Genomic DNA, 27,891 nt, shown 5'->3' on the forward strand with positions numbered 1-27,891 from the left:
AGATTCTAGCTGAATGATGGAATGGAGCTTTGAATTTGATTCCAAAGCCTCTGGTTTGCAGTATTTTAACTAAGGAATTTTTAAATAGGCATCAACATTTTTATGCTGAGTAAATATGTGCTTAATTACCTCCACCAATTTTGTCAAGCAGATAGTAACCAAACTTAAGTCATTACAAGACAAAATTTTAATGAAAATTGGTCAGTAGGTATGTAATAATCCACAGGGCTAAATAGTTACATGGGAACTATAATAGAAATTTAAAACAGCTACAGAAGTGTTACATATTGTCATCATCTGATTCATCTTCTTCCTTCAAAGATTCCTGTTAAGAGAAAAACAGTGTTTAAAATCAAATTTTTAATATTACAACAACCTGAATCTAACCGCTTAATGAACAGTGGTTTATAATAAGATACCCAAGTAAAGAAAATGATAATTAAATGTACCTTGCTTTAACAATTGACTGTATTCTTTAGAGCACACATACAGTATGAATGCATTAAATGTCCTGAAAATCCCTATCCATTTTCACACAGTTTTGGAACCAGGGCAACTTTATCTCCATTGAGGATAACCCAGAAAATTTCTATCCTTAGTTCAACTCAACTCTATTTATTTAACAGAAATCAAACCAAGTTCCTTTATTATTCAACACTTACTTACATGGATTTTTCGTGTGGTGTCTTACCTTAGCGTATTTTTCAGCTTCTTCCCTTATATCTTTTGGAACAATTTCATGTCTTCCTTTAGTTACTAGAAATTAAGCCGTATATTTAAAATGAATTAAACACGAGGACTATATTATGCAATCTACCCAATTCACAGGTATGGTCCATCTATGTTAATGTTGTAAAGTTGTACTTTGAGTAATACAAGATACTTTGACTCATTTTTATGTTTTCTCCACATAAATGATTAGATCTGCCCAAATTTAGCTCTTATGGATACGAAGGCTAAATTATGCTATGTTATCTAGATGCTGTGATAAATCCCAGGTATTCACTAATATACAGCATGATTTAAAAAAAATTAAACTGGCCTTGAAGTGCTATGGTTACCACGCTAGAAAGAAAAACTGGTGCATTCTCAGTAATATCTTAAAACATTAAATGAACTATTCACAACTTCAGTCAATTATTAAGCAGAACTTTCCTTCGAAAAGATTACTTGGTTGGTTCTGGCTTTCTTTGTTCCATGGTCAGGTGCATTTTGGCCACCCCCACTGCAGCTGAACATACGAATATTTCATGACCCAGCAATTCCACTCTTACGTACACTTCCAACAGAAACACTACACAAGTGTACCATAATAATTATGCATGATGTCCACAGTTGCATTATTTACATTTTTTTTTTTTTTTTAAAAAGGAAAAAGCCCAATCGGAGATGGATGAATTGTGGTATATTTAGACAACAGAACACTATATAGCAAGGCAAATGAACAAATACTATTTAAAATACAAAGCAACATATATTAATTTGTTGAAAAAGTCAGGGACAAAAGAATACATATTGTATAATTCCATTTACATAAACTTTAGCAGGCAAAACTATCATGTTAGAATTCAGAATTCAGGATAGTGGTTACTTTTGGGGAGAAGGTAAGGACTAATTTCAAGGAGGCCTTTAGGGGGTGATCAAGACTGGTCTACTTGTTGACCAGAGCAGTGGTTACAGGAGTACATCCATATTGTGATCATTTATCATTTGTTATTTGTGTACTTTTCTATATGTGTATGTCACTAACATTATTTTAAAAATTAAAAAGGCACCCAGTAGTAATTTAGGTTTGGTACAGATGACTCCTAGAGCAAATAAATGGACAAAAGTAACTTACTTTCTCCAACCCAGCTGAGCTCTAGTTCAAAAGCTTTATCCTTAACTTCATCGTGTACTATGTAAATTCTAGAACAGAAAAGAGAAAATTAAAACAACCATTTGGTCATCTACAAACACTGTAGTTCATGCACCCCTTCAGCACAAATTAGAACATCCATCCCTAGTATCAATATAAAATTATACATTATATACATTATACATAGTTTATATTTATGAACACTGGAAAAAGGCAAATCACAAAAGGATTAATATAAAATTAAACACTACAAATGGTTCAATATACTTTTACAACCCATTTGTTTATTTTGAGACACTGTTTTCGAGGCATAATTCAAAAAGATACCTCATAAAGAACACAGATTTCAATGGGAAAAAGCGATCATGTTTTCTCTATCATTAACTGATTATTTTTAAAACAAATTAATTTTTTAGTTTGCAATTATTATTTATCTGCAACTTCTTGGCAGGAATCTTTTTAAACCCTAGTACATTTTTTTAAGAACTGTATGCCCTTCTGGCCTTTAAATGATACATGCCAAACTGCAGCAAACAAGTAGGCACTGTCATACAACATATTGAAGTATCAAAAAATTAAGTATAGAGCATGGCTTTCCTATTATACTTTCCACCATCTTACACATCTTACTTTTGGAGGGTATTCCTAAAGCCTGTGATAATATGAGAAATCGCCTTAATTTTCGGAAACTAAGTAAAATATACACAGTGTTCGATTTATTAAATGATGAAGGGATGGCTTTTCTACATGGAACTAACTCATGTCTACTGCTACACCTAAACATAAAAGGTGTGGTGAAGGCTGATTTCCGGAAGCATTTCTCAGTGAAAGAAATTGAGTTTATCATGTTAGACTACTGTCAATTCAATGAGAATTATTTACTTTCTTTTTAAGCAATTCTACTGTATACTAGTGTTCCTCAAGTTATTATTAACTGACATTTGTAAAATGGGTTCTGCCTCATAACTGGAAAGGGTCTCATGGTATACAAAGGTGGTGATGACAGAGTGGCAAAAGCAGGAGTTGTGGACAATTAAGACTTTAAAAACTCTTTGAGATTGTATATATTTTGTTTTAAAAAAATTCAGTTTAAAAGAAATTAAGAGTACCATTAAGTATACTACTTATTATATAATAGAGCTCTCTAGGACTTTTTTTCCTTGCATGTATGATTAGATGTAAAACCTGAAGGCACTTGCAAAACTTGCTGACTAGACGGACCATGTTCATGCAGTCCAATGTGAAACAAAGGTGCTATGAATTCTCTGAATTATATTTATTACTTTCAAATCTGAAAAGATGACTGCAAAACCAGCACTTTATTGGAATTTTTGAAATACTAAATGAATTTTGAAGAATCATGAATTTTGAAGCAATGACACTCAGGTTTACTGGCTTTGTTGTTGCCTACTATTAACTCATATAGCATTCCACTCTATGTACCTATAATATGAACCACTTCAGGCTTTCTTAAACTGTATTTAAAGGTTTTGAATACTGCTCTTCTCATCTTGTAAGAACTGTTATGATTAACATATCTTGCCTAAAGAAACAGATTATGTATATGAGCCAGCTTCATGGATCATGTATAGAAATAATTAGCTGTAAAATAAAAAATAAAGTTTTTTAAATAATCTTAAATTAAGATTATTGAGACTTCTAAGATTTGGGAAGTTGGCAACTATGAAATGAAGCTTTTAGAGGTCCACTGTATCCTCCTAGACTTGAATTCTGTCACCTAAACACTTTATTTTGTTAAAAGCTATTTTTTTTCCCAGCCCACACTAATGGTCACTTGCTATGGATATTCTCTTCTTTAATTATATACTAAGTTATCTTCAAACAAAACAGCCTCATAGAATTAAGGCACAGTGAAATATTTTTGTCAATGGTAAGGAAAATTTCAACTTACATTTTTGCAACTTCTTTAACAACATCACGGCAGGTCATTTCTTTCATCTACAAAAATAAAATACACATTGTTATGAGTCACAAGAACACCACTTTCCACTTGTAACTATTTTCAGATTCTTTTCATGACCTATATCAATAACCCACACTCTTGAGAAAGTCTCAAATATAAAACCAAGGAAAATAACCTGAAATCCCAAAAGACCAGAACCTAAGTTTCTTGATTCACACTTTAATGTTTTTAAATTATTATGCCAAAATATTCTGGACAGTCCTTGGGTACCACTAATTTTGTGATAAGTATTAAAATTTATTACAATCCAGACTGTTCCCATTGATTCACAGGCAGACTCTCATGTTTAAAAGACTGTAGAAATTTTTTTTTTTATTGCCAATTTAGGATAATAAAATACAAACAATAAAATACCTATAGTAGGTATATAGAATACCTACTATATACAAGATAGAGAGAGATGAATAAGATAAGTTTTCCATTGTGGAATTCAATTAAAGACAAACTTCAAGACAAATGCAAAATGTTAGGGAAAGCTTTGAAAAAAGATTTGAATGGGTTCTTAGAACACAGTTGGATTTGGTTTGATTTTGAGGAAGATAATGAAAAGCACAAGGCAAAATTGGGAAGCCAAAATCCTGTTCTAATGTATTAGAAGCAGTTAGCATTCCACTTGGGAATCAGAATAAAAAAAATAGCCTTTGTTACCCAACAGTTTGTATATATATTGGTAGTAGAAATAACCAGCACAAGATTTTATTAAGGCAAATGGGTTTCTGAGCATAAATGGCAAGATAAAAAAAACATTTGAGCAAACTGCCATTTATATTCTAACTGTGTTGGGGAAGATGGAAGATGGTGAAAGATGAAGGGTATTCAAAAAGCAGTCCAGACTTGAGGTAATTCAATTACTTTACCCCTCTAGGTTCATTAATATTTTATTTTTGGTGTTTTTTAATTTAAAAATCCTTATGCTCTGCCTGTACAGCCACATGAGGAAGCAGCAACAACAAATCATAATTTTAAATTTAAGAATACCAGTCTTGTTAGGAAATAAATCAAGTATGTGGGACCAACTACAAAAGTAATTGGCGTGGGCTTTTCAAAAAAAATACTGGGGGTGGGGAACACAAATTAGAAGAGATATAAGAAATTCAGTGTGTGAACCTTAATTATATCATGGTTTGAGAAACAGCTACAAATGACACTGCTGAAATTACTGAGGCACTGATTTTGGGCTGAATATCAGATGATATTTTGGGTGTGGTAATGGTATTCTAACAGATGAAAGTGCTAAGGCATTTAAGGATGCAATGTGATGTTGGCCATTTTTGTTTCAAATAGTTCAGAAAAAAGCATACAAATGGATAAAATATTGGAAAATATGATTTAGATGCTGATATTTTTGTACTATTCATACCTTTTCTGTGTTTATATTTTTTCATGTTAAATTGGGGTGAAGTGAAGGAAAGGAATACCAATCTTCATACTTTTGACCTTATGGGTTAAGTTTTACATTTAGTAAACGTTATCTCACAAAGGCAAACACAAGCAAATGTGAAAAGGCACATTTTAAGTGGCAAATATATTCTTACATATGTTGATGAAGTTTTTATTTCATAAAAGATTTTTAGCAAACAATGTCAGAAGAAAAACAGGCTAGAGCAGTAGTTCGCAAACTCTTTAAAGGGCTAAATAGTAAATGTTTTAGACTTTGTGGTTCATATAATCTTTGGTCTCTTCCAACTAAAATTCTGTTTCAGTGTGAAACCAGACGTGCCATACTTTGTTGACCTAATTTAAGGCATGTTTTTGTTATTTAGGTACACATATTCTTCACAGAAGTAATCTTTCTTAATTCCTAGCTAGGATTTGTTGGTATTGCCATTCTTCACTAGGATTTAACCTAAGAAAATCAAAAGGACACTTGATTGCTCTAAATCCTCTATTTTCAAATTTCTACATAGTACTAAAGAAAGATGAAAGCAAAAGGGAAAAGAGTAGAAGGAAATTAGTGCTGCACCAGGAAGTGTGTGTGGGGGGAAAGAACACTGATCTAAGTCATGAGGTCCATGAACTGTTCATAACCAACATAATTCTACGATTCGAGCCAGTATGTTTAACCTAGGGTTGTGCCTGGGTTAAGGGATATATCTTAGGTCCTTTTGTCAATTTTATTAAAACAAAAAATATGTATTAGCTTTAAAGCTCTAGAACTTGGCATTAAATTCCAAGCACTTAAAAAGATGAGTTATAGAGCCCGGCCTTAATAAGCTGAATGAGCAACTGAGCATAGTTCCAGTACAGCATAAATTATGTGAATTTTTTTCTCACTGTAATGTACCAAAATACCAATAAATCATATGCCTACCTTTTAGGAAAGTTTCTGATAAGCAATAAGGAGTTCGTAGATAACTCTGAAAATTAAGTTGATCAATTTGGACAAAAAGAAAACCAGTAAACTTTTAAAAAAAACTTTTTTACACTAATAGCTGAATTTCTGGCTTTGAGGCAAAGAAAAAGTAGGTAATTGGAACAGGAAAGGGTTTCTTTCATGACTTTATATAGGCAGGAACAAAGAAAGAGAAGCACTGGAGTAGTCAGACTCTTCATGTAAGACTTCTACAGACCAAAGCTGTGTTCCAGAGAAGGAAGAAATGATATAAAACACCCAAATTCTCAACCTAAGGCTCACAGGGCTCCGTGAATGGGCTGCAAGGATTCTGTGAAATTACATGGTAACTTGTACTTTTCTGGAGTAAAGACTTTTATATAATAGGCTGCCATCAAAATCAAAGGGATCCATGACACAACTATGTAGGTAATATGTTACCACCTTTCCTATTCAACCACTTAACAACTATAGTAAGCTCCGCTGGAAACAATGAACGACACTGTATCCTTGGAATAAAAAGTTTAATTTGTGGTGATAAAACTTCACTACATGAAGATAACGTTATAGCAGAAATTCAAGCATTAAGTATATATTACCTGAAGCTTTTCTATTTCTGTCTTTGCAGCTTGCCTGGCTTTGCCGATAGCACAGCCCCAATAACCCTATTTAAAAAGAATACACCAAAAATACTTATTATTCAATTAACATACTATCATAAAACATTAATGACTATTTCTATTTAAAGGTTAATGAAAGGATGTTAAATGACTTTCAAAATCCACTATGGAGAAATACAGTCAAACACATTTTAATGAACAGAAAGGGGCTCAAAAAAATTAAAATACCAAACAATTCTAAAATAATCTGGATATATCCAAAGAAAAACAAATATGCTTCATGAACTACAGACATTTTTGAGGGTAAGAATGAAAAAACTTTTTAGCATTGTAACAATGAAAATGAACTTATTTCTGAGAAATATTCCTATGAGTTCTATACTATTAAACCATCATTATTTATATTATAAAGGTTATTTTTTAAATTAAGGATGCCCATTTATACTTGTACATGACAAAATGTAAAGCCTTCATTTTTTTAATTAGTAAAAACCATAAAAATCTCACAAGATAAGTAAGAAAAGGTAATTAGAAAAAGCCCAAGAAATTCCATTTAAAATCATTTTTAAAAAGAACCCTGAACAGGCCCGATCCCGTCTAATCTCGGAAGCTAAGCAGGGTCGGGCCTGGTTAGTACTTAGATGGGAGATCACCTAGGAAGACCAGGTGCTGTAGGTGTAAAAAATTTAAAAAATAAGGTATTGTAAGCTGACAAGGTCCCTACCATCTGTGAAGTCAACCAAGAGTTGCCTCACCTAAAAAAATAAAATCCTTTTTAAAAAAAAAGATACCCAGTTTTAAGACATTGCTAATATAGTAATAAAGAAAATATCACGTATTCACAAATGTTATGTTCACTGTGCGGTTTCAATAAACAGCATAATGACAGCCACTAATTTTTCCTCTGCCTCATATCCACAGGTTATTGTTATTAATGATAAACAAAAAGTTGCTTTCCTTGAACGACTTTCAAAGAACCTTCATATAATCCAATATATGATTTAAGTGCTAGTAAGGTATCATTAAACTAGAAATAGAATTTCATATGATTCAAAATTACTCACATATGAAACACCTGATGGGTCAATCATGTAGAGTTGTGCACCGTCATTCACACTGTAAGATCCTAACATGAAACTGCATAAAAGTAAAGTTTAAATCACAGTTCTTAATACCATAAAAGTATTTTTAAAACAGTAATAAAAATGCAATTACACTTTCTGTAATAAACCACTAATATACATATAACTCATTCAACATTTTTAAAGGTAGTTTCAACAAAAACTAGTACATTCTTTAAATCATTCAAAATGCATGTGGCTTTGTTCATTTAGCATTAAACTTTCTGATGAAACTTTCCTGGGAGGATAACACTGTAGGCAAAGGAATAATGATAGATGGAAAACTAATGAGAGGGCCCAATAAGTAAAGGCACAGACTAAGCCAAGATGACAAAATTCCTGATGTCAGTACACTGAATCTACCTCAAACTCTTGCTCCACCCATCATTCTTTTTTGGCTACTATTCCTCATATTCCTCCAGTTTTTTTCCTATAATAAAACAGACTGTTTCAATGCATTTTTATATGCTCAACAAATTAAAAAGTCTATTAAATAATCATATGAACTACTGATTTTTTCTGAAACTGACATTTTCTTTCCCTTAGAAGTAGAAATCAGCCCTATCTTATATATCATTTCATGTACAAAATACCGTAACAGCCACTGTCCAGTTCCCACCCTTAATGTCATTCTCTTTCATCTTCCACTTGGCCATGGAATTTTCAGAATATATAACTATCATCATTTTAACATCCTTCAGCGTTTCCTTAGTATGGCGCAGACTTCTGTATGATCTGGCCCCTTCCCACAGCTTTGATATCACATAAACCTTATAGTCTATACACCAAGTATACTTGACTACCGTTGCATTACCTGAAATGCCCATGTAGTTTCATTCCAGTCCCCTTGCTTTAAATACCCTCATCAGTTCCCCTACACCTCACACATACTTTCCTTGCCAACTCTCCGGAGAGGCAGTTCCCTAAAAAATGCCCCACTATACTTAGTACAAACATGCCTTTATTTTATCACCTCTAAAATTACTCATCTTTGTGCCCCCCATCTATGATTGACTCATAGTGTATGCTCAATAAATGTTTATGAAAAAGTTTTCTCTCCACTATTCTCCTTTAAAAACAGAACTGATGAATTCAGAGCTCAGCTGATATGTTAAAAAGAAAGGTATTCTCTGAAGTCCGAAAGTGTTTCATAATGTAATTTAAGTGAGACTTAAGAACTGATATAAAAAATATCCACATGTCTAACCTACTGCCAGTAGAATAAAACTCAGGTTTTCGCTAATCTGTCTTTAGTAATTTAAATGATGAGTATAAGCAACTAAAAGGTAGAACTACAGCTAATAAACTTCCTACAATCTTTAACAGAGGCATGCACTCAGATGTTAATAAAAAATAAATGTTTTATTATGACTAAACATGACTGATTTTTTTAATGTTATAAACTAGACATATCTTTTTATTTAAGGAAAATCTATAGTCAGGACAGAACTCTTCTGAGAAGCCATATTTGAATGTTTACATGTTTCCAGGTCTTGATGCAACTGAATTCAGGTTTTCTCCAAAAATAAAAATACCAACATTTCACCTTAACAATAAAAAACTAACAGGAACTTGAAATGTAATTTTGCATGGATTCATTACTGAAAAACTACCATTTAAGAGCTAAAAGTATGCTAAAAGTATACAGATGGAAATTAATAAGAAAACTGAGGTGTCAGTATAGTTGGCTACCTAAAAATGAAAACAAGAATTACCAGTCTGTAGTTTCCTGAGAATGTCAGGGTCTAACACCAGAGAATTTTTTTTTCCAGTTTTACTAAGAAATAATTGACATATATTTGTATAAGTTTTACATGTACAACATGAGGGTTTGATTTATATATATTGTAAAATGTTTAACACAGTAATTTTAGTTAACACCCATCATCTCATATAAATACAATTTAAAAAAAAAAAAATGTCTCCTGTGATGGAAACTCTTAGTATCTACTCTCTTAACTTTATCATAAAGTAGTGTTATCATACAGCAGTGTTAACTATACTTGTCATGTTGTACATTACATCCCTAACTACTTATTTATCTTATAACTGGAAATTTATACCTTTAGACCAGACCACCATCCTCCAGAGAATTTATCATAATCAGATTAAAATTATTACTATGAGTTCTATGTTTTATCATCAGTTTAAATCTGTATGTTTTTCACAATTCAAAGTTTTTATGTACAGTTTTATTTAATCATTTCTCTAATACTTCTTAGTAATAATTCATATTTTTAAGTGTATAAAAGGCTACAATACTAGAGAAAACATACTTATAGTACACATTTCACTGAATATCTCAAAAATTTCATACCTGCAGCCAAAAGGTCTAACAGCACTGTAGAGTGTATATGCATGTACATACATGGCCACTCTGTCTGCAAGATGCTATGGGGAGGGGGGAGAGGAAAACAGAATAGCTTATTAACAAACTTCTATTACTGTTCAAAAGGCTCCTCAACATGTTGTCAACTTACTTTTAGTGGAATGTTATAGCCAAAGTTAGATCTGAAGTTGGAAGCTTCTTCTCTTGCAATGTCAGCTAAAGAACGAGCATCTGCCAGCAAACCTGCTACTGCCTGAAAGAAAATAAGTACCAACTTAATAGATATACCTATTGTAAATCAAGGAATGTATGTAATTACTGTAGGCTTATTTAATATTTTTTGACAAGCACCACCATTAGCAATAAGGTGTTTTGGGGGGCGGGGGGGCTTAATTTTATAAGGCATTCTCAGATTTTAATGCTTAGGTATGGGATTACAATTTTGAAATTTACCAACTATGACTTCATTGCTTTGTCCAATGATCACATTCAGAAGAGATATTTATATAATTAATTCTCCACATCTCTCCACTTACCACTTTATTATAAAGAATAAAACAACAAAAAAGAATAAAACTATTGGTCTTGGTAAGCACTGATCTTTATTTAAAGCAGTTCTGTGTTCAAAAGTTATTTAAAGTTTTGGTCTAAATGGTGTAACCTCAAATCTCTTTCAGCCTACTGACTAATAAATTGCAATGACAAACCACGTATCTTCCAAGATTGAAGGCTTAGAACTGCACTTACCAAACTACATACTGAGATATCCTAGGACATTGTAGTGAACTCAAAGTTGTGGGGCATAACATTTGGGGGAAACTCTTGTCGATGCAGTTCAGTTTCTATATTAAATCGTTCTACATTCCTTTCAATACCATGACATCACTGAAAAGCTGGGTTCCTGTTATAAAAAATAAATACTAAGCAAAAATCAATGTAGAGAAGAAAATGAAAGGGGCGGCATATAATCTGATTCCAAAGTTTAAGAAGTTATGCAGGGCAAATTAATAACTGTGGTTATTTAAAAATAAAAATACTTTGTTTTCACTCTGTGTATTTTTTTTTTATTATTTTTATTACAGCTACTAAGTTTTTAGGACATAGACACTAAGTTGTTTGGACCTAAATAAATAACAAATAGAACCACTGGGTATTTCTTTTGGCCCAAGGAAGCAAGAAAAAAGAATTACTGAAATAGGTACTAGGAACCAAGAAAGCCTGGGAACCACTTGCTTAAGAGATTTGCAAAATTTTAAAAGAGATATCAGAATTTTTAATAGCCTTTTTTCCTACTGCTACCAACTAAGAGTAACAATGATGAAATTCCTACCACATACTATACACTCATTAATTACATGCTAAGCATTTTACATAATTCTTAACCTTGCAACAACTCTATGAGGTAGGCACTGTTACCACTCTAGTTTAACAGGTGAGGAAACTAGAACAATTTCACCATTTAAATCTTCTATTGCTTGGAGAAAGTTTATTGTGAAGTCCAGGAATTCTCAAATCACTTGAAGATGACAATTGTGGAAACAAAACATTAATCAATTGTTTCCAACCCTCTTCAATGTGTAATGTTTTGCCAATTTCTGGTTATAAGGAATGCCATCCAGTTTCCTGACTTTAAATAATAAATGAGACAAATCTGAGTATTTTAGGACAATTTTTCTATCACTAAAGTGCCTATAAGCTCATAATTTTTTTCAAAATACACCTACCTAAAGTGTTTTTACTAGCTGAAAAAATGCATAATTCTCTAGTTCACCTCCTATCAGCTAGGTTACAGTCTGGCAAGTTTCATCAAAACATATCAGTTTCACTGGCAATAATAAATTTGTTCAGGAGAGAAAATATGTTCAGAAAAAATAATCACTGAAAAAGCAAAAGAAAATCTTCATCTGTAGCTTTGCAGTTTCCTGGTTATATTTTACCAGTCCTTTTTTGTATTTGTGTGTAATAGAAACACCAAAGCTAACCAAAGAATGACTGGGTCCTATAAGATCTCAGAATGGGTTCTACATTAACATGTAGGCCATTCAAATCCAAGTTTGAATCCCAATTTGTATCTTTACCAGCTGTGTGTCTGTTTTCTCATTTGTAAAAATGGGATTAATATTAATTCCACTGGGTTGTCAAGATTAACCAACACTATGTAAAGAACCTCCAGCATAGTACACTGCACACGGTTTTCTCTTTTTCCTATGCTTTTCAGTAAGCAGGGTTACAATCACTTCCTCTTTAGATTGATGTTCTTACTGAAGAGTCTGACATCCATATAGGATAACTTCAGTGTACACCAGTAATGTAAAGGTGGCGTGTAATTGTGCAAAGCAGTCATTCAAGATACCAGCCGCATGAAATAAATACAGTGGTGCCTATGAAGCTATTAAAATGTATAAGTTCATTTTCCTTTTCATTAACCATCTTTCCTGGTGCTCCACCTTATTATAAAGGTATCTTCTATTAATATCTTCAGTATGACAGTGATCCCCACAAGGGATACAAAAAGCTAAAGATACTTCGGTCTCAAGCATTTGCCTTCACTGGTAATGTGTGCTGCCAAGACTTCTTTTCTATATACGCACCGCTCTGCCCTCTTCCTTTTCTTAAGGCAACTTGGTTTTCATAACTATCTCCAATCAGGTTATGAGAATGCTACCTTTCTTTTAGATAGTAAACTGTTCACAAACCAGTAATGCTGTCATTACTTCTATGGCTGCTCTCTGATATGTTTCTGCCTCAATGCTAAAGTAATAAATGGGTTCTTATAATCACATTTTAATATATACCAATTAATTACACCACAAGAAATTAGACAAGGCAAAAAAAAAAAACATTTTTAAATGTAACCTTACCATTCCAACATGCCGATCAACATTAAAAAGTCGTTTGTTGGAACCTTCTTCATAAAGTTTAGAAAGGACTAATTTTTCTACCCCAAAGACAACACCGTCTTTACATCTGATTCCAATAGCTGTACTGAAACAAAGAGAAGATAAATTTTTTAAATGAAAATAAACTTTATAAACAAGTTTTAAAAAGACAAAAATAGGTAGCACTTACTTTTTTAAAGCATGTCAAGTATTTTTAAACAAATACATTTGAAAAGTAGAAAGGGGAAACATCCTAAAGTCTGGTAAATTAGATCCATGTAAATGAACGTATGACCAACAAAAAATATCTACCATATTATCACATAAAAAGATTTAATACATAAGTGAAAAAAAGATGCCAACAAAATATGTGCAAAATGGCACAGTGCCTGCCATATGATAGCTGTATTTTAACAAATGTTGACTAAACTATTGTCCATTAAAAATGGTTCACAATATGCACAGAAAAAAAGGCTATACCCAAACTAAAAAGTTAGCAGTGACTAATCTGGGTGGAGAGATTATAATTCTTTTTCTTTCTTTTGTTCGTTTGCTTTTTCTGCAACATCCATGTATTGCTTATAATAAGTAAGTATATATAATAAAATATATGCTATGTACAAATTTAAAACGACAGATCTTAAAGTAACCTCTTAAGTAAAATATGGAGGAAAATACATTGCCATTTCAAGATGAAAATACATTAATTACTTTGTTTTTCTAATTCTTTTAATAAAGGGAATTCTGATCAGAAACAACCAGAAAGTGAGGAGCGACATATACATTTTGCAAAGAATTTCCCCATTCTTCAGGTATCTTCAATGGCTCTCCTTTTAAGTTTAAATTTCTTGGCCCACCTTTCAAAAATCCTGAGAATCTGCCAAGTCCATCTAGCTTATTTCCTATTATAAATCCTGTGTTCTACTGAATTCAACCTCACTGTCATCCCTCAAACACCTACATTCGTTTTTGCTTTTATGACTTTATTGAGGTTATCACGGGTGCTAGAATATACTTCCTCCTCACCACTGCATATTTAAATAAATTACTACAAACTCTTGCAAATTCATTTGAACTTAAACTCTATAGCCTCAGGTAGTCTTTCCTGATTATCCCAAGTCATCATCATCCTCATTGTTCAAAATCTAAAATGTTCTTTATTCTGAACTAAAAGTCCTCAAAGTGTAGTCTGTGAAACCCCTGGGAATCCATGAGATCCTTTTAAGGGGCCTATGAGGTCAAAATTATTTTCATAAAAATACAAAGACATCATTTGCCTTTTCCACTGTGTAGTCGTTTGCATTGATGGCACAGTAGCACTGAGTAAAACTGCTGACACTTTAACACAAATCAATACAGTAACAATAAATGGTAGCAGTAAACTATTAATTACATTTTTCACTGCTAGGCTCTCACAGTTCAAAAATAGCCACTTTTAGTTTAAGAATATCCTTGATAAAGCAGTAATTAATTTTATTAGATGACAACCCTTAAGTTCTTATCTTTTTATTATCATACTGAAGTGGAAGGTACTCAAACAACTTTTGCTGTAAAACGACATATGATGGTAGCCTAAAGGAACAAGTACTGGTAAAACTGGTTATTTAAACTTCAGTATTTGGCAGACTTTTTCTTTTTTTTCTAAAATGAACAAGTGAAATTGTCACTTCAAGGAAAACAACTGACAGTATTTTGTTGCCAGTGATAAAATTCATGTTTTCAAGCATAAATTGGAATTTTAGAAAATATATTCACCCATGTGAGCTTGTCTGTTTCCTAATACTTACAAACTTTTATGATCATAGTGATGGTAATATTAACAAGTGTGATATTTCTGACAGTTTATAACTAAGCATGTCAGATTTGGAAGATTTGTTCTAACTCAGTGAACCAACAATTTCCAAATGACCAATTCATAATATTGCAAATCATGCATAGGTAAAACATCTAAAGTGCAAGACAGCCCAACAGATTTTAATTTAAAAGAAGAAAAAGTTTATTGTTAAGTTTTTAGATACCACATTGCAACTAACTTTTAAGAAATTACCATTTGTCTAGTTTTGGTGTGTAATCATAGAACATCTATAATTATCCAAAAAGGCTATTAAAGTACTCATTTTTCCAACTACATATCTGTATGAAGCCTGATTTGCTTCACGTGCTTTAGTAAAAGTAATAGCATATTAAAGCAGAAGCAGACATGAGAATCTGTCTTCTACCAAGCTTCAATTAACTACTGAGATTTACAACACCATTCTTCTCACTACATTTTTTTACATTTTAGAAAAGTTATTTTTCATTAAAAAATTTTCAATGTTAAACATTTTTAATGTTAAATTATTAATGTTAATATGCAGTTGTGTTTATTATTACTCTTAATGAATTATTTTGTTTTAAAATCTAACATGGTTAAATATTGACAGAACCAATAACCTGCATAAATAAGAGCTCTCTAGGGTCATGGTAAATGTTGGTAGAACCTAGGGCCTACATAAAAAATGCTCTTTGAGGTCCTCACTGAAAGGATCCTGACACCAAAATTTTATGTACATTTTTATTCTAAACAATCTAGCCCTTATAGTTACATTGTACAATTTTCCTTTCATATTCTGACTCCTCAATGAGGCTAAAGGGGAAGATTATAATTTAAACTTTTGCATATTACCTTCTGGGGTATACTTTTATAAAATTATGATCATGATATACATATTTTAATAAAGTGCTTTTAAGTATTAACATATGTCATTAATTGTTTAGGTAGTTCCTATACTTAACAGAGATTCAAAAATATTTGACTTAAATTCCTAAGATTAAATTTTTCTTTAAAAGAATTTATCATCTTTCGATACAGGAAGAAATCAAATTATTTAATTAAATGGTTAAATGTTTTCTAACTATTAGTTTATATGCTAGACTCTTAAGACAATCAATATACGGCCAAGGAAAACAATGATATAACCCAAGAATTTGAAAAAGGGAAATGGGCTAGCAAAATGATAATGGATCTGGTTTTATGCACTATATTTGACCATGTAAAATGGCCAAGTAGATAATCCTGGAATCAACTGGAAATATAGGACTGAGGCTAATGAAAAGATGTGGCCTAAAAAGAGATACGGAAATGACTAATAAATTGAAATTTTAGGTCACATATTATTTTACAGCAAAGTAACATAACAAAGGCTAATTACCAAAAATAAAGAAAAGGAGCTATTTAATAACTGGTTAAAACAAGCCAATTTCAAGTAAAATAATGTTTCTTACCTACTATTTTCCACAGCTTTCATCGCATACTCAACTTGAAAAACTCTTCCATCAGGAGAGAATGTGGAAGCTGACAGGTCATACTAGGAGAAAAAAGGCAACAGTAAGCCTAAAATAATGTATCTTTGGCAGTAATAATCTTAGAATATTTTTTTTCTAAATGGCTTACACATCAGAAATCATAGATTTTTTTCATTTGAGCAACTAGAACTGGACCATTCACTGAAAATTAAAGATTATAAGAAATGCAAAATGGCAAGGGAAGGAGAAAACTCAGAGCTCTATTTAGGGCATGTAGTTTAAAATGCCTATTCATCAAGTGGAGAAAAATGTCAAGTAGACAAGTCTTTATATTAGCAGTTCTTGGAAGAAATGAAAATAGGAGATAAGCCTTCAACCATAGTGCTTCCTTAGTTTCAGTTTCCTGATCTGTTAAACAGAGATCCTTAATTCTACCACTGTAATACCAAAATATCTCACATGGTTATAGCATCGAGTATTTTTAAAACGTTTGTAGAATGAAATACTATCAATTGAAGGTGTTCTTAATGTAGTTGCAAAGTCAATTTGCTACAACATGCATTATTAAGCAATTACTAATACTAAAAAAGTATGACATAACCTTAGCATCTCATAACCGAATGGATTAAACCATTCCAAACATAAGCTGCCTATTATCAAACTCGAAAAACTAGTATTTGGGTTTAAAGCTGAGTATCAAATCTTGTGAATTGTAGCTATAGATGAGCTAAGAAACCGATTATTCAATGCTTCTAGTGCAAACAACCAATAACTATTTCTAAACAAAATTATATTTTCTATGTGGAGAAATACATACGGGGAGTAAGCAAAAGATTGTTTACATGCAGTACATTTAACAAAGGTAGTAAACCGAACAAGTTAACAAGTCCAACTTCAAAATCCTCAACAGTCTTGTCTGTTCATAGTCAGAAGTGGTTATGTCTCTAGCTAACCATTTCAATGTTTACGGTAATGTGCTATTAAGAATTTGTACAGGAAAAGCTGAGACAAAGGAAAAACGAAAGGATTTTTCAGATTTCGCTTATCAGATAATTTTTTTTTATTGTCCCGACAGGGTTTCCAGGATCACTACACTGTGGATCACTACACTCGAAGGGACGATAGAGAAGGCCTCGTGAGTCAGCAGCACCCTAGGAACTGCAAAGGCTGTCCACGGAGAGCAGCGTCTCAAACCTTGGAACCTCAACACGCCTTGCCTCAGTGGTTCTCAGGAGGGACTGACACCCAAACCCTTTATAGACTTTCAGACCCCACGAGTTTCTACTTTCGGTTTCCCTAAGATGCTGAAGAAAGTGACTCAGCAATCCAAAGCTGCTCCAAATATTACCGCTGCGCCGCCAAACCCGCTACACCAGAGCTTAAAAGCTTCAGGTCACCGTCACCGCAGACTCAGGCCTAAAAATTAGCGTAGGAAAGACGGCCGTTCGCCAGACAACTAGAAGCGGCCCACTTGGCCGAAGGCAGTCCCAGCGCACCCAGAACTGATATACCCCAAGCGGTTTGTCCGACTTCCCTTCAACGCTAATCTTTACACTAGACTATCGCACGGAAAAACAAGAACTCACCCCGGTACCGATTGAGCTCATGCTGATAAAACCAGCAGAACGCGTAGCGCTTCAGGGCCTAAAGCGCACCCCCTACACCACAGCACGCAAACTAGTAATAGGCTCTCTCATTGGCTGCTCTTTCAACCAATAGCCTTCTCTGTAGCTCGTTTCCCAGTCTTTAGCCCGGTGAACAGAGGATTGTGGGAGAAGGAGGAGAGGAACGTGGCGGGCGACGCTCATAGGCAGATGCAGTGGAGGTGGAGTTTGGGAAAAGGAAGGGAGTTTCACCTCTTCGGTTTCGGCACTCAGTGTTGCTGAGCTGTTTTGAGCTATATTGTCTGAGGACCTGTTCCGTTCCATTTCCTAGGAATGATTTACCTTTAATATTATCTGTTTATTTTGCTACATTATTCTTTCTTAGAGCAAAGCGCAAGGATGTTCTTACCAAGACCAGAGAAAGCGGTAAAGGAGAGGTCTCCCTCCACACTTGGCAGCCAGGTTCTGACCCAGTATTTTAAGGGCATTTCCTTCACCCACCTATACTTACAAGGAAGGAAGTTGCACTCAAAGAGTTTCGCCTTTGACCTCAGGAATTTTACAGAAGCAGTACTTTTTTAAAGAATATAACTATTTCGTAGAATTAAGGATTAGACTAATTAAAGATATATATTGAGCTCTAATATGACCCAAGTACTCTGCTAAACACTGGTGATAAAACGGTGAAGTAGACATTACTCCATCCCTCATGGAGTTTACATTCAATGAGAGGAAATAGCCAACAAAGAGTAAATAGGCAAAATAGTTGGACCTTGTGATAAGGTGGAAGAGAACAGAGGTTTGAATTTTAGGCCTGGTGCTTAGGTGCTTAGACTTTCTGCATGGGTGATATTTAAACCGAACTTTTTGGATCATTATCGGAATATGAACTTGGAATGTTATAGGAACGTAAGCTCAGTGTAGCCTGTCATGGTGATTGAGCAGAGGAGAGTGAGAGGAAGTGAAATTAGAGATGTGGACGTGGGACCAGATTTTGTAGTGCTTTGGACTTAATCTGATTATACTGTTATTAGCATTTTCTTAAACTGCTAAATACTAAGGCGTATGTTTCCCTCGAAACATTTTATGTATTGACTGTATAATTATGGAAATCAGAAAATTAACATACTGTTTTTAAATATACAGGCTTTTTTTTAGATTTTGGCAATTCTCTCAATAATACCGTTGCAGCAAAAGAATATCCAAAATTGTCATGTCTCTAGGCTCCTTTAGTTTGGGAAATAGTTGTCTCAGCTAGTCATAATTTGATCAAAATCAGTTTTTCTTTTTTCCTCTTAGAATTAACATTCTTTACCATAAGAGTCTATAATCCTTTCCTCCCAGGTTCTGTCATTTGAGCTGGATGGTAATTACCCTGAGGATCCAATCTCTTAAATATCAGGCAGTTACCCAAAAGAGGCCTTATTATTATTATTATTTATTTTTTAACGGCTACAGTACCTGGTATACCTAGGTGGTCTCCCATCCAAGTACTAACTTAGGAGATCAGACGAGACCAGGCACTATCAGGGTGGTATGGCTGTAGATCAGAGAGGCCTTATTTTCATCGAACTAGAATCCCCTTCCTCAATTTAACGTTCCTTGACTAAATTATATTAAAGGAAAAATAGCTAACTTCTGCTGTTCTTCAGTGTAGCTAACCTCTTAGGTTGTATGTTCTTTAATCTGCTCCCTAAATTGTAGGAATCCAGTATGCCATTTGATAGAAGCTGGCTAGCCTTCATTCGTGTTTTCTAAAGATAACAAATTAGGCAGTATTTTAAAACACTTCAGAGCATATTCAGTGACTTTGTAATGATAAATTTTTGCATGTTTTCAGTGATTTAGGGATGGGTATACACGCTATAGAAATTAAGTACGATAAAATGTTGAAACCTGATATAGCTGAACAATCATCAAAGGCTAGAAAAACAGCCCCACTCCGCAGACGCCCGGCTAGCTCAGTCGGTAGAGCATGGGACTCTTAATCCCAGGGTCGTGGGTTCGAGCCCCACGTTGGGCGTAAACAGTGATTTTTTTTTTTTTTTTTTCGTTCTCTGAAGGAATCTTATTTTAAGGTTTTTCCGAAATATTATTACTAAGGAGCGTTCTTTAAACCGCATTAATTTAAATAATTTTGATATTAACCAGATCTTTGGAAAAAAGACTTCATTTTGTAAACAAGTCTCAAACTACGGTTGCGCACTTAAAAGCCCATGTTCCTCTTCCTTTCTGTACTCCCTAACTTCTTCATTAAAAGCAGAGGCAATTGAAAGTCTACTGTTTAAAGTTGAGACTCGTTTTCCGTGTTAAAATGCATAGTTGCTGGTAGAGGGCAATTTTGCTATTATCAAAACAAAATATGATCCCCGATTTTGGCAGCTTTTTCCCAAATTTAAGAGATCCTATGTAAAAGCAGCTGGGGAGGCTGGAGGATTTCGGAGAAAATGTGTCTTCCTTTTTTATTTTATTTTTTCTTACCTTCATTGTAGGGCTTGCCCTAGGATAGGGTGTAGGTAGCGAAATATCCCGTGGAGAATATATATTGAGAAATGTTTCTTTCTGTGTCAGATCTGTACAACCAGAATAGAATATACAGCAAGTTTTCTCCCATTGTTCTTAGGACTACGTTTGGATCTATCCATCCAATTGGATAGCTATGAGGAAGCTAATATTCTGGTAAAGGTGAGGCTGAAACAGGAACACGAACTGAAATGTGGAAATTCGGTGGGCAATTAAATATATGCAGAAGGTGAGATTTTTGCCTTCTTCCTTCTTCACTGAGAATTTTGAATTATTCAAAAAGAGAACATCCACACACACCCGTACCACCACATCCAGGCACGTCCCAGGATCCCAATCACCAGATCACATAGGTGAACTATCCATGCAGCCACCTAACGCCAACCTTATCTAAAGCACTAGTTCCTATACCTCTGTTATCCACCAGCTTCCCTCCTACTAAACTACCAATTTTTCTCTTCTTGTTTTCTTTAACGTGCAAACATGCTGTTATTTTTCTATCTTAAAACAAAAAATTTGTTTCCATTCACGCTACCATTCTATTTCTCTGTTCCCCTTTGGAGCAAGTCACCCAGTCGCCTACCTTCACCATACCTCTCCTCACACCTCTTAACTATGTCAACACCCCTCAGCCATACCAAAAAATCACTTATAGATGAACAATTTTGATGTATTACTCATTGTAGCAAGGGAGAACTGTGGGATGTTTCAGTAAGAGAGTGATACAAAGAACCTACTATAGGATTTGGGCTTCGAGTAATTTTGGGGAGGGTCCAAGGAAGTGAGGGCTCCTTCACGACTGGGTGTTCTCAGAAGACCAAGGCAATTCTTTGACTAATAAATCTTATCTATAGGGAGAGCAGACTAAAGGAAGGATAAAACTGAAATTAGTAAAGTAACAGCCACTCAGTAAGATGTTTGGTATTGAGTTGGAGAGTGACCAACTTGTCTAAAGTGGATGTTCTGTGAGATGCCAATCCCAAGCGCTAGGCTTTCAGCCCTTCTGACTAACCCACTATAAATCGACTGTCAATCGTAGTTTCCCACAAACCCTCTCCTCAGTTTTGATAATTTCCTAGAACAGCTGACAGAATTCAGGAAAACGGTTTACTATTACCAGTTTATTATAAAGGACATAACTCAGGAAGAGTCAAAGATAAGCAATGCATAAGGAGCTTCCATGCCCTCTTCTGGAATGCCACCTCCTAGCACACCTGGATGCATTAACTGTCATGAAAGCTCTCTGAAACCTGTAGTTTAGGGATTTTTTGAAGGCTTCACCATGTAGTATGATAGATTAACTCGGTCTCTAGCGACTCTCCTATCCCTGAATGACATAGGGTAGGGCTGAAAGTTCTAAGCTTCTAATCAGGGCTTGGTCTTTCTGGTGACTAGCCTTTATCATGAAGCTACTCAGGAGCCCACCAAAAGTTGCCTCATTACAACAAAAGACATTCCTATTACCCAGGAAATTCCAAAGGATTTAGGAATGCTGTATAAGATGCTCCTAGTACCCCTATCATTCAGGAAATCATAAGGGTTTTAGGAACTCTGAGTTAGGAACCAGGTAGAGACCAAATATATTCCTTATTACATCACACTTGCCTGATTTGTCTTTTTTTAAATCACTAAGAAGTGAGCCGAACCCTAACCATCCTATTCTGATTGGCAACTACACCACCACCCACTTTACCCTATTTTTCCCATAGAAGGTAACATTATGTCTCTTTAATCTTACCTACCCCCTTGGAATGTAGGTCCACAAAGGCAAGATTTTTGTCTCACTGATGTATCTCGAGCACCTAAATTAACATCTGGCAGATGTTCAATAAATGTGTTGAACCAGTAAATTTAAAAGGGTGTCTTAGTTTCCTACAGCTGCCATAACAAAGTACCACAAACTGGGTAGCAAAAAACTACCAAAATTTTTGTTTCAAGAATAAGGAGGCTAGAAGTTTGAAATCAAGCCATGGACAGAGTCATGCTCTCAAAGGCTCTCTTAAAGAATCTGTTCTATGCTTCTCTTAGCTTTCTGGTGTCACCAACAATCCTTGGATGTTCCTTAGCTTGCAGCTGCATAACTCCAATCTTTCCTTCAGTTTTAACATCCCTGTGTATCTCTGTTGCACATGGCATTTTCATCTTAAAAGGACAGCAGTCATATTAGGCCCCACCCCAATGATCTCATCTTAATTTGATTACATTTGCAAAGACTCTATTTCCAAATAAGGTCACATTTACATGTAGTGGGGGTTAGGACTTCAACATATCTTTCTGGAGCACACAATTCAACTCTTAATAGAGGCTTCCATTTGCCAACCTCAGCCACCATGTATCTGCCACCTTATAGCTAGCTATAAAGCTCTATTTCAGTCAGAGATCCTATTTCTTATTCGAGGATAAAAAAAACTTCTCATAATCCAAATTTGATAAAAACTAGAATTTTAGAAATTTTTTACTATTTAAAAAAAGACAATGTTAATAGTAAATCCATACAATTGACAATTTATAGTACATCTATTCCTGGCAACCCCACTAGGAGGTTTCAAAGTTAAGAAATAAAGGGGCTTTGTTTATTAATGGAGCTTATAGTCCAGAAAGGAAGATAAAACCTGTATAGAAACAAATACAAGATGAAAACTCTAAGTGCCTCAGTTACAGTTAACGTGGTTATGAGAAAGATCACTACTTTGGGAGAAAGGGTGCTGTGGACAAGTGGTAGGAACAGAAGACAGAGAAATCTTACTTTTAAGAAAGAATGTATTAGGAAAATGGGTGGCAAAATTGAACTTTCATAGTTTTATTCACTGGCTTACCATTGTTTTCAAGTACTTCATAATCTAATCCTAAATTATAATTAGCAGTGCCTCATCTCAATGCCAAATGCTTTAAGATATTATGTAGAAAATCCGATCCATGTAGCCCAGACTAATCCTCAATTATTAAATTCTACTCATACTTCAGGAACAAGGTCAAAAAGCTCCTCTGAAGTTTTCCTTGACTCCCTGGTCAGAATTACACCGGTAACAAGCAACTAATACCCCTCATGGCACCTATCACATTCTGGGTTTTATCATCGGTTGTGTACACATCCACTTCTGACCTGTGAAACCCGTAAGGATAAAAGTTCATGTCTTACTGTTGTACCATTAAGGTATCTAAAACTACACTAGGTACGTAGCAGACAGTCAATATATACTGAATGAGTCTTAGACCCGGGCCACTAAAATAGTAGTACACGGTGACAAAATAGAGCTAGAAGTATTTTAAAAAGTAAAACATGCACAACACACTAATATAAAAAATTCAATCCTTTCCTATTCTTAATGGCAGGAATAAGCTCTTTCGAGTATTAGTTGGTATTAGTATCTTTAATACACAAAGCATATGGCAAAACTAGGAAGGATCCAGATAAGGTCAATCGAAATTATTAAACTATACGTAAGAATGGACTTGGGATATATAGTCCAGAAAATGTCTATTCCTACTCTGTCTTCAGAAATGAGTGTTCATATGTATTATTCCCATCTTCAAAGGTACCTAGAAAGAATGAAACCAGCAAAATTTCATAAGAGGTAGTTCATTAAAAACAAGTGAAGAAAAACAAAAATTAAAATTAAACAATGACCAAGTACATATTTCAAAGAATCTCTGCCCTGAGAAGATAAAAAGCAAACATGAAAAGATGAAAGATTTTATGATGTTCATAAAGCAGTTGCATAAAAAAACATAAAATGAAATATCTTTGCATAAAAATGAAATACCTTTTTTCTTAAAAATGTAGTTTTGTTCATAAAAGAAACTGTAGAGTTAGAAAGTGTACATTTCCACACGTTCTTTAACAAATGCTTAACTATACTACCAAACATTCTCAGTCCAAAGAGTCAACTACATTTCTGGAAAAGCACATTATTATAACATGGATACATGAACACCAAAACAAAAAGATTTTAAAAAACAGGCCTACGTTAATATTTGAAATAACTGGTAATGGTAATATTACTTATTCTTTCAATGAAATAGTTGCTGAAAATAATGAAACTAATGGAGTCTCTAATGCCCAGGACAGATTATGTGAATTATGTTATTATTCTTTTTGAAAAATGAGCTGTGTAACAAAGTTCTAAAGCTAAATTGCGTTACTATATTTTGATATAACAACAAATTTCATAAGCATCAGCTACACAAGAGAAAAGTCAAGAGAATATTAATGCGAAGAGTAATTACATAAATGCTTTTACTTCCACAAAAGTCATCTCTAGCAGCATCCTACATACTTTGTACAATTTGTTTGTAATTGATCTGATATTTGAAATAAAGCAAAGTTGACTTTATTCAAACTTTTATTTCTCAGTGGAAAATGCTCTCTTCATCAGAGGTGGCTGAGCTTTTCCGACATCAAACATCATTTCCAAAGGTGGGTTATTAAGAGAACACCAATCAGGAATACGGCCTGTCTGATTATAATACTCCTTTGAGACTGAACGGCTCCCAAGTATGTCTTGCAGTGCTCCAAAAATAGCTCCTGTGTGGTAAAAATATTTTTATAGCTAAGATGAAAACTTTTACCAGAAAATTTTATGTACACGTGTATCTACTTCATTATATAACAGAAGAGAACAGGTAAAATTCAACAATGCATGTTCACACTCTTCAAATTAATTCCAGTTAAGCTGTTCTATAGATTATATTTAAATAGGATAAGCTGTAACTCCTGTGTTAAAGCCCATTGAATTAAATAGCCTATAGTAGATTATAGTAAAAATGATAAGTATTACTGTCTCTAAAAGCAAGTGAGGTAGAGTGTGGTGGAAATAGTTCCAACTCTGTGTAAATACAGTAAGTAATAACCTTAGTTTTCTTTGCTACAGCTCTAAGATTATAAGTCAATAAAAAAAATGGCACTGTAAAACCCAAAAAGCATCATTATAATGCCCTAAGAATTTATGCTGAAGACCTGGTAAAGACCCACAAGAAAGCCTTTAAAAAATAACTTAGTAACTAAATACATTGTCCTAGATCAAAATACATTCTGACAAAATTCTACTTTACTAGAAATACAACATCCATTTAAATCTCAATACTTTGTTTTTCTCTCTGAATGATCCTGATACCTATTAGCTGTAACTGCATCACTAAATACATATCCGAGTGTATACAAATATACACATCCATGACTGCTTTTCTCTTTAAGGTAGTCTCTTTATTAGGCTATTTCCTTATTTCAATAAAACTATCATTTTCTAAAACATTCAATGAACTCAGACAAAAAATAAAGTATAATTATAAAGAGATCAATTTTTATATGGCTTACAAACTAGTTTTAAAAGGAATTAAGACAAATGTTTTAAGGAATGGTAGCATCACTGGAATAAGTACACAACTATCATTATTATGAGGGTGACTTTACTTGGACAAAGTTTATTTTAAAAAATCAAAGTGCAAATGCCAAGACAAATACATATGTAATACTGAAAAATAATTTAAGGAAAAGTCAATGATCAAAGAAAGTTAATAGTTCTATTTATTAAGTGGGCAATTTTGAACACTGAATCATCTATTCTAATATATCCATTAGTTACACCATTCAGGAACCAATTACTATATAATCATTAAATTTTAAAAACTAAATTCTTACCTCCCAACCAGGCCACACAATTAGCCTTTGCAGGTGGAGTATGAATTCGGAATGTCTTGGTGCCAAGTGCTTTTCTATATTTTGGTTTTTCTACCAAATATCTTATTTCTGCAAGTAATCTGTGGAGAAATCCTGGCAACATAGATGTGCCACCTATGACTACCAAGTTCTCTGCTAGTTGCTTCCTGGTGTCTATTGGGCACTGTTATTAAAGAGAAAGAAAAAAAGGATTTATCCACAACTGTATAAATAATGCTTGACTAGGTTTAAGAAAATATACAGCTTACGCATTACAAATTGAATAGGTGATCATTTGTATTACAAAAGGGGCCACTGCAAGGTGTCTTTACCAAGGGAATTTTTCATGAAGTAAATATAACCACCATGATAATATTGCCAGATACTCATATAACTTTAAGATTTTAAAATCTAATAGTACAGAATTTTAAATTCCACAGGGCATATGGAGATAGTATGTGAGTATTCTCATTTTCAGGATGGAATGACTAAGTTGAGCAAACAACATAAGAAGAAATAACTTTTTATACTTTTTTCAGTGAGGAAAGCGTGGAAACTTAATTTTTCTAAGGTGCTATCCTCATAGTATTATATCCAGAACAGTTGTCAAGTGGGAAGATAACATTCTTAGAAAAATTATGTTTCCACATCAGTTCTAAGAATTAGGAATGTTAAAGTCCTTCACTGATGTTACGTTTTTCAGAAAAGTCTCTGAGGGGAGCCCTATCTTCCAAGGAGCTCTATAATTCCACAGTCATTAAACAAAAGAGACATGTTATCATATACCCAATGGAATTTAAAATTCAATACTACACAAACCTGCATCTGATGAAACTACAAACGACATTAGGTATAAAATTAAAATCTGGTATCATTGCTATGGAAAAAATGCATGATATGTCCATAGTACTTATTACTCCTAGTTTTAAATGCTGTAGATACCATATCTTAGTGCCAAAGTAATACTAACTATAAAATTTAAAAGCTAAAAAATGTAACCAATGGCTAAAATAAAAATACAGAAAATAACATTTAAAAACTTTCTCTAAAGGGCTATAATCATAAATTTAAACATTTTACAAAATAAAAATACCTGCATAAGGGAATCCAATATTAAAGTGGCCACTGATTTCTCTTCGTTATCTTGTTCAAAAAGAATTTCCACAACTGAATCTCTGATGAGATTAAAAGCAGAGAGTGCTTTGTTGGCATCACATAATATGATGAAGAATATACCATTACTTCTATGGACATATTTTAAGTATTATGTTAATGTAGAATAATTATTAAAACACATGTTTGCATTTGTAAATAAAGAGAATAATAGTACCTGCCTTACAGGTGTTGAAGTGAGAATTCAATGAGTTAATAAAACAGTGTCTGGCACATAGGAAGCACTCCCTAAGTATTAGCTACAATTATTATTATAATATGTATAGATTTACATATATTTTGTCCAGTTATATCTCCTTAAACCTAATAACAGAAAATAAGAATTCTGTAAAAGTCAGTAAGATTCAACAAGCAGATCAGTAGTAATACAACAGATTTAAACACAAACAACATTCCTCTCCCCAAAATAATTTCTTTGTTTTTAAAAACTATACATGGCAAACATTATTAGTTGCCTAATAAAATACCCATTTTCCATTTTTGTTTGTTCTCAAATTAAAGGAAACTTATTTTTACATAAGGAAAAT

The 27,891-nt window shown here is 33.6% G+C and overlaps 2 protein-coding genes and 1 non-coding gene across 3 annotated transcripts in view; 1 reads left to right on the forward strand and 2 right to left on the reverse strand.

Moving 5' to 3' along the window:
• Positions 1-164: 164 nt before the first annotated feature.
• PSMA3 (proteasome subunit alpha 3) lies at positions 165-18,175 on the reverse strand. The gene is made up of 11 exons (XM_011384994.2): positions 17,995-18,175; positions 16,388-16,470; positions 13,106-13,229; positions 10,396-10,497; positions 10,233-10,306; positions 7,859-7,931; positions 6,774-6,839; positions 3,771-3,817; positions 1,841-1,908; positions 692-756; positions 165-325 (listed from the first exon to the last, which is right to left on the reverse strand). The coding sequence occupies exons 1-11, from the start codon at positions 18,013-18,015 to the stop codon at positions 281-283; spliced, it is 768 nt and encodes a 255-aa protein (XP_011383296.1). The 5' UTR covers positions 18,016-18,175; the 3' UTR covers positions 165-280.
• A 1,787-nt stretch (positions 18,176-19,962) lies between these two features.
• Positions 19,963-20,035, forward strand: TRNAK-CUU. Its single transcript has one exon. It is a non-coding gene; the product is annotated as a tRNA-Lys (tRNA).
• A 3,284-nt stretch (positions 20,036-23,319) lies between these two features.
• The window catches only part of ACTR10 (actin related protein 10 homolog), a 27,847-nt gene continuing 23,275 nt past the window's right edge, over positions 23,320-27,891 (reverse strand). Inside the window, exon 13 of the mRNA XM_011385007.2 lies at positions 23,320-25,060. Within this exon, the coding sequence (XP_011383309.1) occupies positions 24,879-25,060 (182 nt within the window). The 3' untranslated portion in view covers positions 23,320-24,878. The remainder of the gene's footprint in view (positions 25,061-27,891) is intronic.

This window comes from Pteropus vampyrus, unplaced genomic scaffold, assembly GCF_000151845.1.
Source record: "Pteropus vampyrus isolate Shadow unplaced genomic scaffold, Pvam_2.0 Scaffold15, whole genome shotgun sequence".
Taxonomy (NCBI): domain Eukaryota; kingdom Metazoa; phylum Chordata; class Mammalia; order Chiroptera; family Pteropodidae; genus Pteropus; species Pteropus vampyrus.